We start from the raw sequence: 14909 nt of genomic DNA on the forward strand, positions 1-14909 counted from the left end.
AGGAGCTGCCGCACGTGAGATATCCCCTTTTTGTGGTTGTGTGGAATGAGTCTGGCCTGCATGAGCCTCCAGGCCAGGGCAGAGGGGTGGGTGGATGGCTGAGGGGAACAGGGATGTGAATCCTTCTGTTCTCCCCCAGCCTGCTCAGCTGCTGCAGGAATCACCCCGAGCTGGCCAAGCCCAGTGAGAAGTTCGTAGCCCTGGTCACGGGCCTGCTGGAGCGGCTGCTGGACTATCGCGCTGTCATGAACGACGAGAACAAGACGTACAGCATGAGCTGCACTGTCAACCTGCTGGTGGGTCTCTGGCCGCTTGCCTCCTCGGGCAGCCGAGCATCTCCCCGGGGAGCTCCTGCCCCTCAGCCCAGCGTCTCCCCGGGAAGCTCCCACCCCCCAGTCTGGCATCCCCTGCTGGCAGCTCCCGCCCCCCAGCCCCTGCTGTACCGAGCCTTGAGAACTGGCCCCTGACACGTCTGGTAGCAGGGACGTTTACATGGTGCAGGAGAGGCTGGGAGCCCTGCCCAGGCACCCCACAGCCCCGTGGGTAGGGGTGACCCCTGGTCAAATCCCTGCTCTATGTTTGGCAGAAGGGAACTGAACCTGGGCCTCCCAAAGCCTGGGGGAGCGTGTACAAGGGTTAGCCGGGGCTCGACCCCCTTCGGGGTAGTGGGGACCCAACTGGCCTGGCCCAGGCACCGCACTGCAGCCAGGGTTCAGTGCCCTGAGTGCCAGGTTTGGGGAGGTAGGCGCCAACAGCCCTTGGAAGGGCAGGACAGAGACCCCACCCCTCTGGTCAGCATCTCCCATTGGCTAGTTCCAGCAGGGCCCCACCTATCGCTGGCGTCTGTGGGACCCACTCTCTGCCCATTCATTGTGTGGGGAGCTGGGCGCCCTCTTCTGGGCTGCGGATCCCATGGGGTGGCAGGCGCCTACACACAGGCACCAATGTCCCTCTGTGGATCTAGCCCAGAGCTCTTTAGTGCCTCCTCCACCAGTCACTGTCCTCCATCTGCTCTTCCTTCCCCAGAACTTCTACAAGGAAATCGACCGCCGGGCCATGTACATCAGGTGAGAGCCGTGTGCTCCGGGGGTCCGTGGGAGCCGTGTGCCCTCGGGGGTGTGGGAGAGCCGTGTGCGCCTGAGGGTCCGTGAGAGCCGTGTGCTCCGGGACTGCGTGGGAGCCATGTGCCCTCGGGGGTCCGTGAGAGCTTGTCACAGAGTCCCCGGGCGATGCTCTGGAACTGCTCCCCATAAAGCCAGACAGGACTTTGGGGAGCCTCCTCTCCCTTGGAGCAGACTTGTTCAGGGCAAGAAGCTCACACGGCTTCACCTCCTGGGTCTCTCCTTGGAGCATTCAGCATCATCTGCCCCTCCGTGTGCTTCCCACAGCGAGCCTGCCCCAGCGGGGTCCTGGGGGGGCCACAGGGTTCTGCACCCCCACTTTGCAGTCAGACGTGACTCTCAGCCGGCCAGTAACACAGAGGTTTATTCAATGACAGGAACAGGGTCTAAAACAGAGCTTGTAGATACAGCGAACCAGACCCCTCGGCCGGGTCCATTCTGGGGGGCAGTGAGCCAGACCCCCACGTCTGCCCTCACTCCTCCCCAGTCAGCTCCCTAACTGAAACTTCCTCCAGCCCCTCCTCTCTGCTCAGTTCCTTTCCCAGGCCAGGAAGTCACTTGACCTCTTTGTTCCCCCACACCTTTAGCATCCCCTTGCAGGGGGGAAGGGCCGGACCATTAGTTGCCAGGGGACAGAGGTCAGCCATCACTGAGGCACCAGCACAGTATTCAGAGGAAACATTAAGAACAGTCCCACTTCGTCACAGAGCCGTGTGCCCCGGGGGGGTCCATGAGAGCCATGTGCCCTGGGAGGGTCCATGAGAGCCGTGTGCCCCCAGGGGGTCTGTGAGAGCCATACCCGAGGGTCCGTGAGAGCCGTGTGCCCCTGGGGGTCCATCCCTATATGCCCAGGCGGGGCCCATCCCACCTCCAGCACAGCATCCTGTGGCCTCCACTCCACTGCGTCGCTCACAAGCAGAATAAGATGGTTCTTCTTAGTAGCTGCCCTGCAGCCCCCTGGGTGCATCATGCCCTGCAACAAAGGTTCAACAGCTAGAGAGGGGCCCTTGGGGCCCCTGAGCAGCTGCTGGGTGGATTTGCACAGGGGCCACTGGGTGGAAGTTAATACCCACCCTGAGGATGGTGCTAGGCAGGCTCCGCGAGGCTCGTGGACTAGGTCTAGCTCTCGGGCTATACAGGGCCCAGGCACTGCTGCGGCTTTGAGCGATGTCCCATGGGTGTCCCACTTGAGGTGATGGTGCATCCCTGCGCCTTTGCTCGGAGAGGTTTAGTAGCAGTGCTTGAGCGGGTCACGCAAGCGCAGTGTTTGCCTCGTGGCCCTGCTGGCACCCAGGGCGGGTGCAAGGATGTTTCGTGCCCTAGCAAAACTTCCACCTTGCGCCCCCCCCCGAGCCCTGTGGCAGCTCCCCGCCCCCCCCCCCGCCCTGAGGTGCCCCCCCTGGCAGCTCCCCACACCCCCTCCACCCTGAGGTGCCCCCCCCACAGCAGCTTCCCCCTTCTGCCCTGAGGCGTGTCCCTCCCCGCAGCAGCTCCCCCCGTCCCGGGGAGCCGTGTGGCAGCTCCCTGCCCCAGCTCACCTCTGCTCCGTCTCCTCTCCGAGCAGGCCATCACCGCTCCACTTCTCCCGCCTCCCAGGCTTGCGGTGCCCATCAGCTGTTTGGCGCCTGGGAGGGAGAGAAGCAGAGCCAGGCAGCGTGCTCAGGGGAGGAGGTGGAGCAGAGGTGAGCTGGGGCAGGGAGTTCCCCTGCGTGCCATGCCCCCCGTTACTCCCCGCTCCCCCCTGCCCCAGCTCCCTCCGCCTAAATGCTGACGACGACTGAGGCGGCTGAAGATCCAGCCGCCGCGGTCACTGCCGAAGGACCCAAAATGCCGCCCCCCAAATGCTAGCGCCCTAGGAAACCACCTAGGTCGCCTAATGGGTTGCACCAGCCCTGTTGGCACCTCATCTAGCATGTACAACCCGGACCTGGACCCCTCCTTTCCTTCTCAACCGTCCCTGGCCAGGGACGGAACCCTTAGCAGTCCTGTTAAACTTAGCTAGTCAATAGTTTCAAATAGGATAGGAAGTATAAGTTTCATTTTTTAGTAAATTACTTACTCCTTTTCTTCCTAAAAAAAATAAAAATAAAATAATAATAAAAAAAAGTTTAATATATTTATCCCTTAGGATAGTTAGGATAGAGATTGTGAACTGACAAGAATGCTGGGTTCACCAGAATTCAAACACTGCACGACGTGCAGAGAAGTGATGCTGGCATCCAGTGGACACACTCAATGTGCCCGTTGCTTGGGGGAGATGCACATACCCCAGAAATGTGCCCATTGTAATAACTCATAGCCCGAGCTCATAGAAATAGCCACCTGAGGCTAAAACTCCTCTTGATGGAGAAATCACTACGGCCCGCCTCTGATCTCGGGCAGGAAACTCCCTCCCAGGAGAGATCATCAAACAATTTAACGGCAAGGTCTCCTGAGACCGATTCCTCAAAAACCCGGCAAGAAAACACGCGTCCTCATCGCCTCACAGAGAGCAGGCCAAGAGGAAATGGTCTCCCACTAGACTGCTCTCCTCGGTGCTGACCTCACAGCTGCTCAGCACTTAAAACTCTCTGGGAACCTCCAGCACCAGCTGTGCAGTGGCCTCTGCCGAAACACGGTGCTCCAGTGCGGAGTCGAGGGGTGCTAAGCCTACATCCTCCATCAAGGAACCATCGATGATGCTGAAGGAGACAGCACCGACAGCCACTCTGCTGACTATGCCTCCTCCCACTGTTACTATTACAATGCCACCGACTGCTACACCATCAGCACAATCGGCACCGACCTCATCGGCACTAAAGCTCCTGACACCACACCATTTTCTGCACCAGAAAGATCTATTTGTCTCCTCGATACTGGCGTCCCCACTTCTGGACATCGAGGGCTCCCCGGTGCGCGCAGTACCGGAGCAACCATTATCTCTGATAGTCCCTCCAATCTCAAGTGAAGAGGATGACGAGGAAAAAGGGATGTTCTCACCTCACCATTCCTCCCTGAACAGAACGCCTGTGACAGCTGGACCACTACGATCAAGGTCCACATAGGGGCACGAAATACCACCATGGTATGGGCATCCATGGATGGGACCACCCATGCCTTTCCCCACAAACTGGCCGTATTGGGACCAATGGAGGTCCTACAGAAGACACTACAGCAGACTCGGGTGAAAGTGAGCCGGTATGGGCTGATATAGCGTACTGGTAAGAACCCACACTGGCCCATACCCAGCCCACATTAAAGTGCTGCCGCGACAAAGGACCATGCAGTGCTTTAACATCCCTGCCCCCGTTGACCCCCTCGGCCGCCAACGGCCAGAGGGGGGGCTGTGACGATGCGGTTCTGGTGGGACCCAACTGAGAGTGCCAATTCAGGACCAATTGCTTAAACAGGGCAGTCACAGCCCAAGGCTGGGGTTTTTCCACCTTTAAGGCAAACCAAACCAGCCAGACAAAAAGGACTTTGGTTTCACCCCACTGGCTAACCACAAGTCACACAAGCAATTTCCTTAGACACTTCAGTCTCCCAGTATCAATACCAGTGCCACTCGTCCTGGGGATGAATGGTTATGAAAACCAACACCTCAATAAAAGAAAAAGGTTCTCTCGATCCCAAAGGACCAAGCCCCAGACCCAGGTCAATATACACATCAGATCTTACCCACAAATCACGCTGTTGCCAATCCTTTAGAATCTAAAATCTAAAGGTTTATTCATAAAGGGAAAAAGGTAGAGATGAGAGCTAGAATTGGTTAAATGGAATCAATTACATCCAGTAATGGCAAAGTTCTTAGTTCAGGCTTGTAGCAGTGATGGAGTAAACTGCAGGTTCAAATCAAGTCTCTGGAAAACATCCCCCGCTGGGATGGGTCCTCAGTCCCTTGTGTAGAGCTTCAGTTTGTAGCAAAGTCCCTCCAGAGGTAAGAAGCAGGATTGAAGACCAGATGGAGATGAGGCATCAGCCTTATATAGGCACTTTCAGGTGTAAGAACACTTCTTTGTTCTTACTGTGGAAAATTACAGCAAAATGGAGTCTGCAGTCACGTGGGCCAGTTTCTGCACACCCTGCTGAGTCACAAGGCGTATCTGCCTCCTCTCAATGGGTCAATTGTGTAGCTGATGGTCCTTAATGGGCCATGAAGCAGGCTAAGCAGAGCTAACACCCACTTGTCTGGGATTTTTCCCAGTAACACAGCACAAGTTTGAAATATAGACAGTATAGAGCCAATACTTATTGTTGTTAGAGGTGTGTTGTCAGAGGCTACTGGTGTGGTGCTCTGCTCTGCTCTCTCCTTGTTGGTATCACTCGGCTGCGTGCGTGTGTTCCCTCTGTGTGCTGCTCCAGCTCTGCGCAGATAGCTGACACAGCAGACCCGAAGAGAACCCCCAATGACCACAGAGTCTAGTAAGGTACGAAGGCACGTCGGCCAGGTTTATTGCGACCTCGGACACAATTGCAGTTCCCTGTAGGTTTCTGAGCCTAATTCAGGGCATACTACGAGAAAGTGCCTCTTGGCAATGGACCCGGCTCAGTCAATGGCAGGCCTTTCCACTGCCCCCTAGGCTGGACAAAGACATCGCCCCAGGGATACATTTTTATACACAGGTACAAACAAGTTACACATCACTCCTGACGTATTGAGGTACAACCCTTCTACGTAGCAAGGTACAACCCATCTACGTAGTAAGGTGCCGCCTCTCACCTTGTACATGTTGGCTCGATCAAAACAACTCTATCCATCATATTACCCTTTTGCCCCTGTCATTGGGATGGGTCAGTCTGTTCCTTGTTATCTGTGTGGAATGTGCAAGTATGTGAATGTTCTGATCTCTAGTGTTCAGTACCTTTTAGGTACGTATCTTCTTGCAGCATCAGCCCTTTCCTTGCCAGCTTCTGCGAGCAGGGCCTGCCTCTGGCTCACAGCTTCACTTTGCTTTATGTTAGCAAAGTCTTGACCATTACTTTAGTTCAGGCCTCAGGCCTCATACTGGGCCTTTATCAGGGCCTTCACTTACTACACTTATAACTTCAACTACAAAATGATACAGACATACAGACAGCATAATCATAACCAGTAACCCGTAACCTGGTCTTGGACACCTTATATGACCCCCTTTACACAAGATTTGGTGCCTCTACAGGACCTTGGTTGCAAACCATGTTCTATATGGTTCCAGTTTATACCAATAATGTCACAGGGGCAAAGGGAGCAACTGCCCCAGGGCTGGCGATTTAAAAGGGTCTAGGGCTCCAGACGCCACTGCCGCAATAGCAGCAGTGGCGTCTGGAGCCCCGGGCCCCTTAAATCACCGCTGGAGCCCCGGGCAGCACAGGCCAGATGGCCTGGAAGGGCTGGCTGGGGGATGCTGACCCCCAGCCCTGCCCCTTCCAGGGGCTGGATCCGCCCCAGCCCCATACCAGTAAGTGACCGGAGTTATTTTCACCCCTGAGCAGACCCCCCCAGCCCACATAGGGAAGGCATTCGATGTCCACCTTCACCGTCGGAGACTTTTAACAACGGTTCCAAGGGAGGAACCCATAGAAGAGGAAGAGTGTCTTGCACCTGACACTTTGCTGAACATTAATAACTGCTCCTCCTCTCCAGGTGAGGCCCCCATCCCCAGCCACCGCCTATGACTTCATAGATTCATATTCATAGACTCTAGGACTGGAAAGACCTCGAGAGGTCATCAAGTCCAGTCCCCTGCCCTCATGGAGGACCAAATACTGTCTAGACCATCCCTGAGGGGATGGTATGATGGGATAGACTAATTTTGGCAATTAATTTAGCAATTGATCTTTGATTATCAGCAGGTAAGTATGCCCAGTGGTATGTGATGAGATGTTAGATAGGTTGGGATCTGAGTTACTACAGAGAATTCTTTCCTGGGTGCTGGCTGGTGAGTTTTGCCCACATGCTCAGGGTTTGGCTGATCGCCATATTTGGGGTAGGGAAGGAATTTTCCTCCAGGGCAGATTGGCAGAAGCCCTGGGGGTTTTTCACCTTCCTCTACAGCATGAGCCACGGGTCACTTGCTGGAGGATTCTCTGCAGCTTGAGGTCTTCAAACCACAATTTGAGGACTTCAGTAATTCAGACATAGATTAGGGGTTTGTTATAGAAGTGGATGGGTGAGATTCTGTGGCCTGCATTGTGCAGGAGGTCAGACTAGATGATCATAATGGTTCCTTCTGACCGTAGAGTCTATGAGTCTATGATAGTATCAGAGGGGTAGCCGTGTTAGTCTGGATCTGTAAAAGCAGCAGAGAATCCTGTGGCACCTTATAGACTAACAGACGTCTTGGAGCATGAGCTTTCGTGGGTGACTACCCACTTCTTCAGATGCATGTGGTGGAAATTTCCAGGGGCAGGTATATATATGCTAGCAAGCAAGCTAGAGATAACGAGGTCAGTTTAATCAGGGAGGATGAGGCCCTGTTCTAGCAGTTGAGGTGTGAAAACCAAGAGAGGAGAAACTGGTTCTGTAGTTGGCAAGCCATTCACAGTCTTTCTTCAATCCTGAGCTGATGGTGTCAAATTTGCAGATGAACTGAAGCTCAGCAGTTTCTCTTTGAAGTCTGGTCCTGAAGTTTTTTTGCTGCAAGATGGCCACCTTAAGGTCTGCTATACTGTGGCCAGGGAGGTTGAAGTGCTCTCCTACAGGTTTTTGTATATTGCCATTCCTAATGTCTGATTTGTGTCCATTTATCCTTTTCCGTAGAGACTGTCCAGTTTGGCCGATGTACATAGCAGAGGGGCATTGCTGGCATGTGATGGCGTATATTACATTGGTGGATGTGCAGGTGAATGAACCAGTGATGGTGTGGCTGATCTGGTTAGGTCCTGTGATGGTGTCGCTGGTGTAGATATGTGGGCAGAGTTGGCATCGAGGTTTGTTGCATGGATTGGTTCCTGAGCTAGAGTTATTATGGTGCGGTGTGCAGTTACTGGTGAGAATATGTTTCAGGTTGGCAGGTTGTCTGTGAGCAAGGACTGGCCTGCCACCCAAGGCCTGTGAAAGTGTGGGATCATTGTCCAGGATGGGTTGTAGATCCTTGATGATGCGTTGGAGGGGTTTTAGCTGGGGGCTGTATGTGATGGCCAGTGGAGTCCTGTTGGTTTCTTTCTTGGGTTTGTCTTGCAATAGGAGGCTTCTGGGTACACGTCTGGCTCTGTTGATCTGTTTCCTTATTTCCTCGTGCGGGTATTGTAGTTTTGAGAATGCTTGGTGGAGATTTTGTAGGTGTTGGTCTCTGTCTGAGGAGTTAGAGCAGACGCGGTTGTACCTCAGTGCTTGGCTGTAGACAATGGATCGTGTGATGTGTCCGGGATGGAAGCTGGAGGCATGAAGGTAGGCATAGAGGTCAGTAGGTTTTCGATATAGGGTGGTGTTAATGTGACCATCACTTATTTGCACTGTGGTGTCAAGAAAGTGGACCTCCCGTGTAGATTGGTCCAGGCTGAGGTTGATGGTGGGGTGGAAGCTGTTGAAATCGTGGTGGAATTTTTCCAGAGTCTCCTTCCCATGGGTCCAGATGATGAAGTTGTCATCAATGTAGCGTAGGTAGAGAAGGGCCGTGAGTGGACGAGAGCTGAGGAAGCGTTGTTCCAGGTCGGCCATAATGATATTGGCATATTGTGGGTCCATGCGGGTGCCCATAGCAGTGCCACTGATCTGGAGATATATATTGTCATCAAATTTGAAATAGTTGTGTGTAAGTATAAAGGCACAGAGCTCAGCAGCCAGTTGTGCTGTGGCATCATCAGGGATAGTGTTCCTGACAGCTTGTATTCCATCTGTGTGTGGGATGTTTGTATAGAGAGCCTCTACATCCATGGTGGCTAGGATGGTGTTTTCTGGGAGGTCACCAATGCATTGTAGTTTCCTCAGGAAATCAGTGGTGTCATGGAGATAGCTGGGAGTGCTGGCGGCATAGTCCATATATCCAGACAGTCCTTCAGTGAGAGTGCCAATGTCCGAGATGATGGGGCGTCCAGGATTTCCGGGTTTGTGGATCTTGGGTAGTAGATAGAATAACCCTGGTCGGGGCTCTAGGGGTATGTTGATTTCTTCTGGTGTTAGTGTAGGGAGTGTCCTGAGTAGATGCTGTAGTTTCTTAGTGTATTCCTCAGTGGGATCTGAGGGAAGTGGCCTGTAGAATTTGGTATTGGAGAGTTGTCTGGCGGCCTCCTTTTGGTAGTCAGACCTGTTCATGATGACAACGGCACCTCCTTTATCAGCCTCTTTGATGATAATGTCAGGGTGGATTCTGAGGCTGTGGATGGCATTGCGTTCTGCACGACTTAGGTTGTGAGGCAAGCGATGTTGTTGTTCCACAATTTCTGCCTGTGCACGCCGGCGGAAGCATTCAATGTATAGGTCCAGACTGTCATTTCGACCCTCAGGAGGAGTCCATGTGGAGTTCTTCTTCTTGTGCTGTTGGTGGGAGGGCACCTGTATATCAGTGCACTGTTCAGTTTTGTCCTGGAAGTATTCTTTGAGTCGGAGACGGCGAAAGTAGGCTTCCAGATCGCCACAGAACTGTATCATGTTGGTGGGGGTGGCAGGGCAGAAAGAGAGTCCCCGAGATAGGACAGACTTTTCTTCTGGGCTGAGTGTGTAGTTGGATAGATTGACGATATTGCTGAGTGGGTTAGGGGTACCACGGTTGTGGCCCCATGTGGCAGGTAGGAGTTTAGACAGCTTACAGTCCTTTTTCCTTTGTAGAGAGGTGAAGTGAGTAATGTAGATCTCCTGTCTTATTCTAGTGAAGTCCGTTTGTATAGAAGTTTGGTTATTAATGAGAGTCTCCATGTTGGAGAGCTCTTTTTTGATGTTTTCCTGTTTGCTGTATAGGATGCTGATCAGGTGGTTCCTCAGTTTTTTTGATAGAGTATGGCATAATCTCTCACTGTGGTCTGTGTAGTATGTAGATAGCAGTGGATTTTTTACCTTTAGTCCATTTGGTATGATGTCCATCCGTTTGCATTTGGAAAGGAAGATGATATCTGTCTGTATTTGTGCAAGTTTCTTCATGAGGTTGATGGATTTCCACTCCATACGGCTAAATGCAGTGCCTTGCCTGGTGTCAAGTATCACAAGGGTAGCCGTGTTAGTCTGGATCTGTAAAAGCAGCAGAGAATCCTGTGGCACCTTATAGACTAACAGACGTTTTGGAGCATGAGCTTTCGTGGGTGACTACCCACTTCTTCAGATGCATGTGGTGGAAATTTCCAGGGGCAGGTATATATATGCTAGCAAGCAAGCTAGAGATAACGAGGTCAGTTTAATCAGGGAGGATGAGGCCCTGTTCTAGCAGTTGAGGTGTGAAAACCAAGAGAGGAGAAACTGGTTCTGTAGTTGGCAAGCCATTCACAGTCTTTCTTCAATCCTGAGCTGATGGTGTCAAATTTGCAGATGAACTGAAGCTCAGCAGTTTCTCTTTGAAGTCTGGTCCTGAAGTTTTTTTGCTGCAGGATGGCCACCTTAAGGTCTGCTATAGTGTGGCCAGGGAGGTTGAAGTGCTCTCCTACAGGTTTTTGTATATTGCCATTCCTAATGTCTGATTTGTGTCCATTTATCCTTTTCCGTAGAGACTGTCCAGTTTGGCCGATGTACATAGCAGAGGGGCATTGCTGGCATGTGATGGTGTATATTACATTGGTGGATGTGCAGGTGAATGAACCGGTGATGGTGTGGCTGATCTGGTTAGGTCCTGTGATGGTGTCGCTGGTGTAGATATGTGGGCAGAGTTGGCATCGAGGTTTGTTGCATGGATTGGTTCCTGAGCTAGAGTTATTATGGTGCGGTGTGCAGTTACTGGTGAGAATATGTTTCAGGTTGGCAGGTTGTCTGTGGGCAAGGATAGACGTTTATCTAACCTACTCTTAAATATCTCCAGAGATGGAGATTCCACAACCTCCCTAGACAATTTATTCTGAAGTTTAACCACCCTGACAGTTAGAAACTTTTTCCTAATGTCCAGCCTAAATCTCCCTTGCTGCAGTTTAAGCCCATTGCTTCTTGTTCTATCCTTAGAGGCTAAGGTGAACAAGATTTCTCCCTCCTCCTGATGACACCCTTTTAGATACCTGAAAACTGCTATCATGTCCCCTCTCAGTCTTCTCTTTTCCAAACTAAACAAACCCAATTCTTTCACCTTCCTTCATAGGTCATGATCTCAAGACCTTTAATCATTCTTGTTGCTCTTCTCTGGACCCTCTCCAATTTCTCCACCTCTTTCTTGAAATGCGGTGCCCAGAACTGGACACAATATTCCAGCCGAGGCCTAACTAGCGCAGAGTATAGTGGAAGAATGACTTCTCATGTCTTGCTCACAACACACCTTTTAATGCATCCCAGAATAACGTTTGTTCTTCGAGTGCTTGCTTATATCGATTCCAATTAGGTGTGTGCGCGCCGCGTACATGCTCGTTTGAAGATTTTTACCCTAGCAACACTTGATGGGTCAGCTGGGCACCCCGTGGAGTGGCGCCGCCATGGCGCCGGATATATACCCCTGCCGACCCAACGGCCCTTCAGTTCCTTCTTACCGCCCGTGTCGGTCGTTGGAATAGTGGAGCGCGGCTTAGCTGACCTCCACTTCCCTAGCTACTCGTAGTTTTTCTCGTTATTCTTGTGTATATAGTTGAAATTTCTATACTTACAGTTATTTTTTAGTAGTTCTTTACTTAGTGTATATAGTTAAGCAGGGTTCAGGGATTAACCCCTTCCCTGCACCTGGTGCTGGGGCCCATGCCCGGTTCACCGGGTTTCAAACAGTGCTCGGCCTGTCACAAGCCAATGCCAACAGGAGATCCTCACGACTCCTGCCTTTAGTGCCTCGGGGAATCTCACCTCGCCGATAAGTGCCGCATTTGCAAGACCTTCAAACCGAGGACAAAAAAGGAGCGGGACTTTTGTCTCAAACAGCTCCTGATGGAGGCAGCTCTTACTCCTCCGCCCTCGGCACCAAGCGCTGGACAATCTACTGCCAGAAGCGCCTCTTCCGCACCGGATCGCGCCGGCTCCTCTAAGACCCCTCGGCACCGACCATCTCCGGCACCGGTGCCTCCTCGGCACCGTTCTCTTTCCCCGAGGGTGAAGAGGCCTAAGACTTCCGCTGCTTCTGTGCCCTCTGCACTGCAGCCGAAGCACCCAGATAGATCGGATCGCCCGGCACCTACACCTGTCGCGGCACCGACTACCTTGTGTGACGATGCGGTTTTGGCGGGACCCAACTGAGAATGCCAATTCAGGACCAATTGCTTAAACACGGCAGTCACAGCCCAAGGCTGGGGTTTTTCCACCTCTAAGGCAAACCAAACCAGCCAGACAAAAATGATTTTAGTTTCACCCCACTGCCTAACCACAAGTCACACAAGCAATTTCCTTAGACACTCCAGTCTCCAAGTGTCACCACCAGTGCCACCCGTCCTGGGGATGAACGGTTATGAAAACCAACATCCCAGTAAAAGAAAAAGGTTCTCTCGATCCCAAAGGACCAAGCCCCAGACCCAGGTCAATATACACATCAGATCTTACCCACAAATCACGCTGTTGCCAATCCTTTAGAATCTAAAATCTAAAGGTTTATTCATAAAGGGAAAAAGACAGAGATGAGAGCTAGAATTGGTTAAATGGACTCAATTACATACAGTAATGGCAAAGTTCTTAGTTCAGGCTTGTAGCAGTGATGGAGTAAACTGCAGGTTCAAATCAAGTCTCTGCATTTGCAAGGCCATTGTGTCTCAGTGTTCACAGACAACACAATGGCCATGTATTACATAAACAAGCAGGGAGGGACACGGTCTTCCCCCCTTTGTCAGGAAGCCATCCAACTCTGGGACTTTTGTATAGCCCACTCGATAGACCTGGTAGTGTTCTTCCTCCCAGGCGTTCGGAACACTCTGGCAGATCAACTCAGCAGATCCTTCCTGTGTCATGAGTGGTCGATTCATCCGGAAGTTATCCATTCTGTTTTTCGGAAGTGGGGATTTCCCCGCATAGACCTCTTCGCTTTCCTCGAGAACAGGAAATGCCAGATGTTCTGCCCCTTTCAAGGTCTTCTTTCAAGGTCTCTCCCCGGGTTCGATCTCGGACGCCTTCCTGATACCGTGGACGGGCAAACTGCTTTATGTCTTTCCACCATTCCTGCTGGTTCACAGGGTTCTGCTAAAGCTCTGCAGAGACGGAGCTCGCTTAATCATGATGACTCCAGCGTGGCTCAGGCAGCACTGGTACACCATGTTGCTCGACCTGTCGATAGCCAATCCAGTTACCCTGCCTTTTCGCCCAGACCTCATAACTCAGGACCACGGCAGACTTCACCACCCAGACCTGCAGTCCCTTCACCTCACAGCATGGCTGCTGCGTGGTTAAGCCAATCAGAATTACGTTGCTCTGCCTCAGTATAACAAGTACTCCTGGGTAGCAGAAAACCTTCCACTCGGGCCACGTATCTGGCCAAGTGAAAGCGCTTTTCCTGCTGGTGTGAAACGCAAAACGTTACTCCCACCGAGGTCCCGATCCCCACCATCTTGGACTACCTCTGGTCTCTCAAACAGCAGAGCCCAGCAATATCATCATTGAGGGTGCCCTTGGCGGCTATCTCTACCTTCCACCCCGGGGAGCGTGGCCGCTCAGCGTTCTCGCACCCTATGGTTTCTAGGTTCCTCAAGGGCTTGGAGCGCCTGTACCCTCAGGTACGCCGCCCTGCCCCAACCTGGGACCTCAACCTGGTTCTATCCAGACTTATGTCTGCCCCATTCGAGCCACTAGCAACCTGCTCGCTACTATACCTATCCTGGAAAACAGATTTCCTCATAGCCATTACATCGGCCAGACGAGTCTCCGAGCTTCGGGCTCTCATGGTGGACCCACCGTATACTGTGTTTCACAAGGACAAGGTGCAGTTGCGACCACACCCGGCGTTCCTCCCTAAGGTGTTATCGGCCTTTCATGTCAACCAGGATATCTTCCTTCCGGTCTTCTTCCCGAAACCACACTCAACATGAAGGGAGCAACAATTGCACTCTCTAGATGTTCATAGAGTGCTCGCATTTTATATCGAGCGGACAAAACTCTTTTGTAGAACGCCCCAACTCTTCGTCGCGGTGGTGGACCGAATGAAGGGCCTACCTGTCTCCTCCCAGAGGATTTCATCTTGGGTGACGGCCTGCATTCGTACTTGTTATGACTTGGCTCATGTTCCCTTAAGCCGCCTCACCGTACATTCTATCAGGCTCAGGCTTCATCTGCTGCCTTCCTGGCTCGTGTACCCATCCAGGAGATATGCCATGCAGCTACCTGGTCTTCGGTACATATCTTTGCCTCTCATTACGCTCTGGTTCAACAGTCCAGAGATGACGCAGCCTTTGGCTCAGCAGTTTTGCATTCTGCAACATCTCACTCCGACAAGAAGGAACTGAAGGGCCGTTGGGTCGGCAGGGGTATATATCCAGCACCATAACGGTGCCACTCCAGGGGGCGCCCAGCCGACCCACCGAGTGTTGCTAGGGTAAAAATCTTCCAATGAGCGTGCACGCGGCACGCACACACCTAATTGGAATGGATATGAGCAACACATCTCGAAGAACAGTTACAAAGGTGAGTAACCGTCTTCTTTTTTTGCAATAGCATCACACTGTTGACTCATATTTAACTTGTGGTCCACTATAACCCCTAGATCCCTTTCTGCCAAACTCCTTCCTCGAAAGTCTCTTCCCATTCTGTATGTGTGAAACTGATTGTTCCTTCCTAAGTGGAGCACTTTGCATTTGTCTTTATTA

General features: G+C 52.1%; 1 protein-coding gene across 2 annotated transcripts in view; it reads left to right on the top strand.

Annotated features, from left to right (window-relative positions):
- Nucleotides 1-14909, top strand: part of LOC127047633 (dedicator of cytokinesis protein 2-like) — a 408420-nt gene that overhangs the window by 351274 nt on the left and 42237 nt on the right. For both annotated transcript variants that reach the window (XM_050946070.1, XM_050946071.1), the window contains exons 36-37: nucleotides 140-296; nucleotides 1027-1067. In XM_050946070.1, coding sequence (XP_050802027.1) covers nucleotides 140-296; nucleotides 1027-1067 — 198 coding nt within the window. The remainder of the gene's footprint in view (nucleotides 1-139; nucleotides 297-1026; nucleotides 1068-14909) is intronic.

This window comes from Gopherus flavomarginatus, chromosome 3 (assembly GCF_025201925.1).
Source record: "Gopherus flavomarginatus isolate rGopFla2 chromosome 3, rGopFla2.mat.asm, whole genome shotgun sequence".
In the NCBI taxonomy this organism is placed as follows: Eukaryota; Metazoa; Chordata; order Testudines; family Testudinidae; genus Gopherus; species Gopherus flavomarginatus.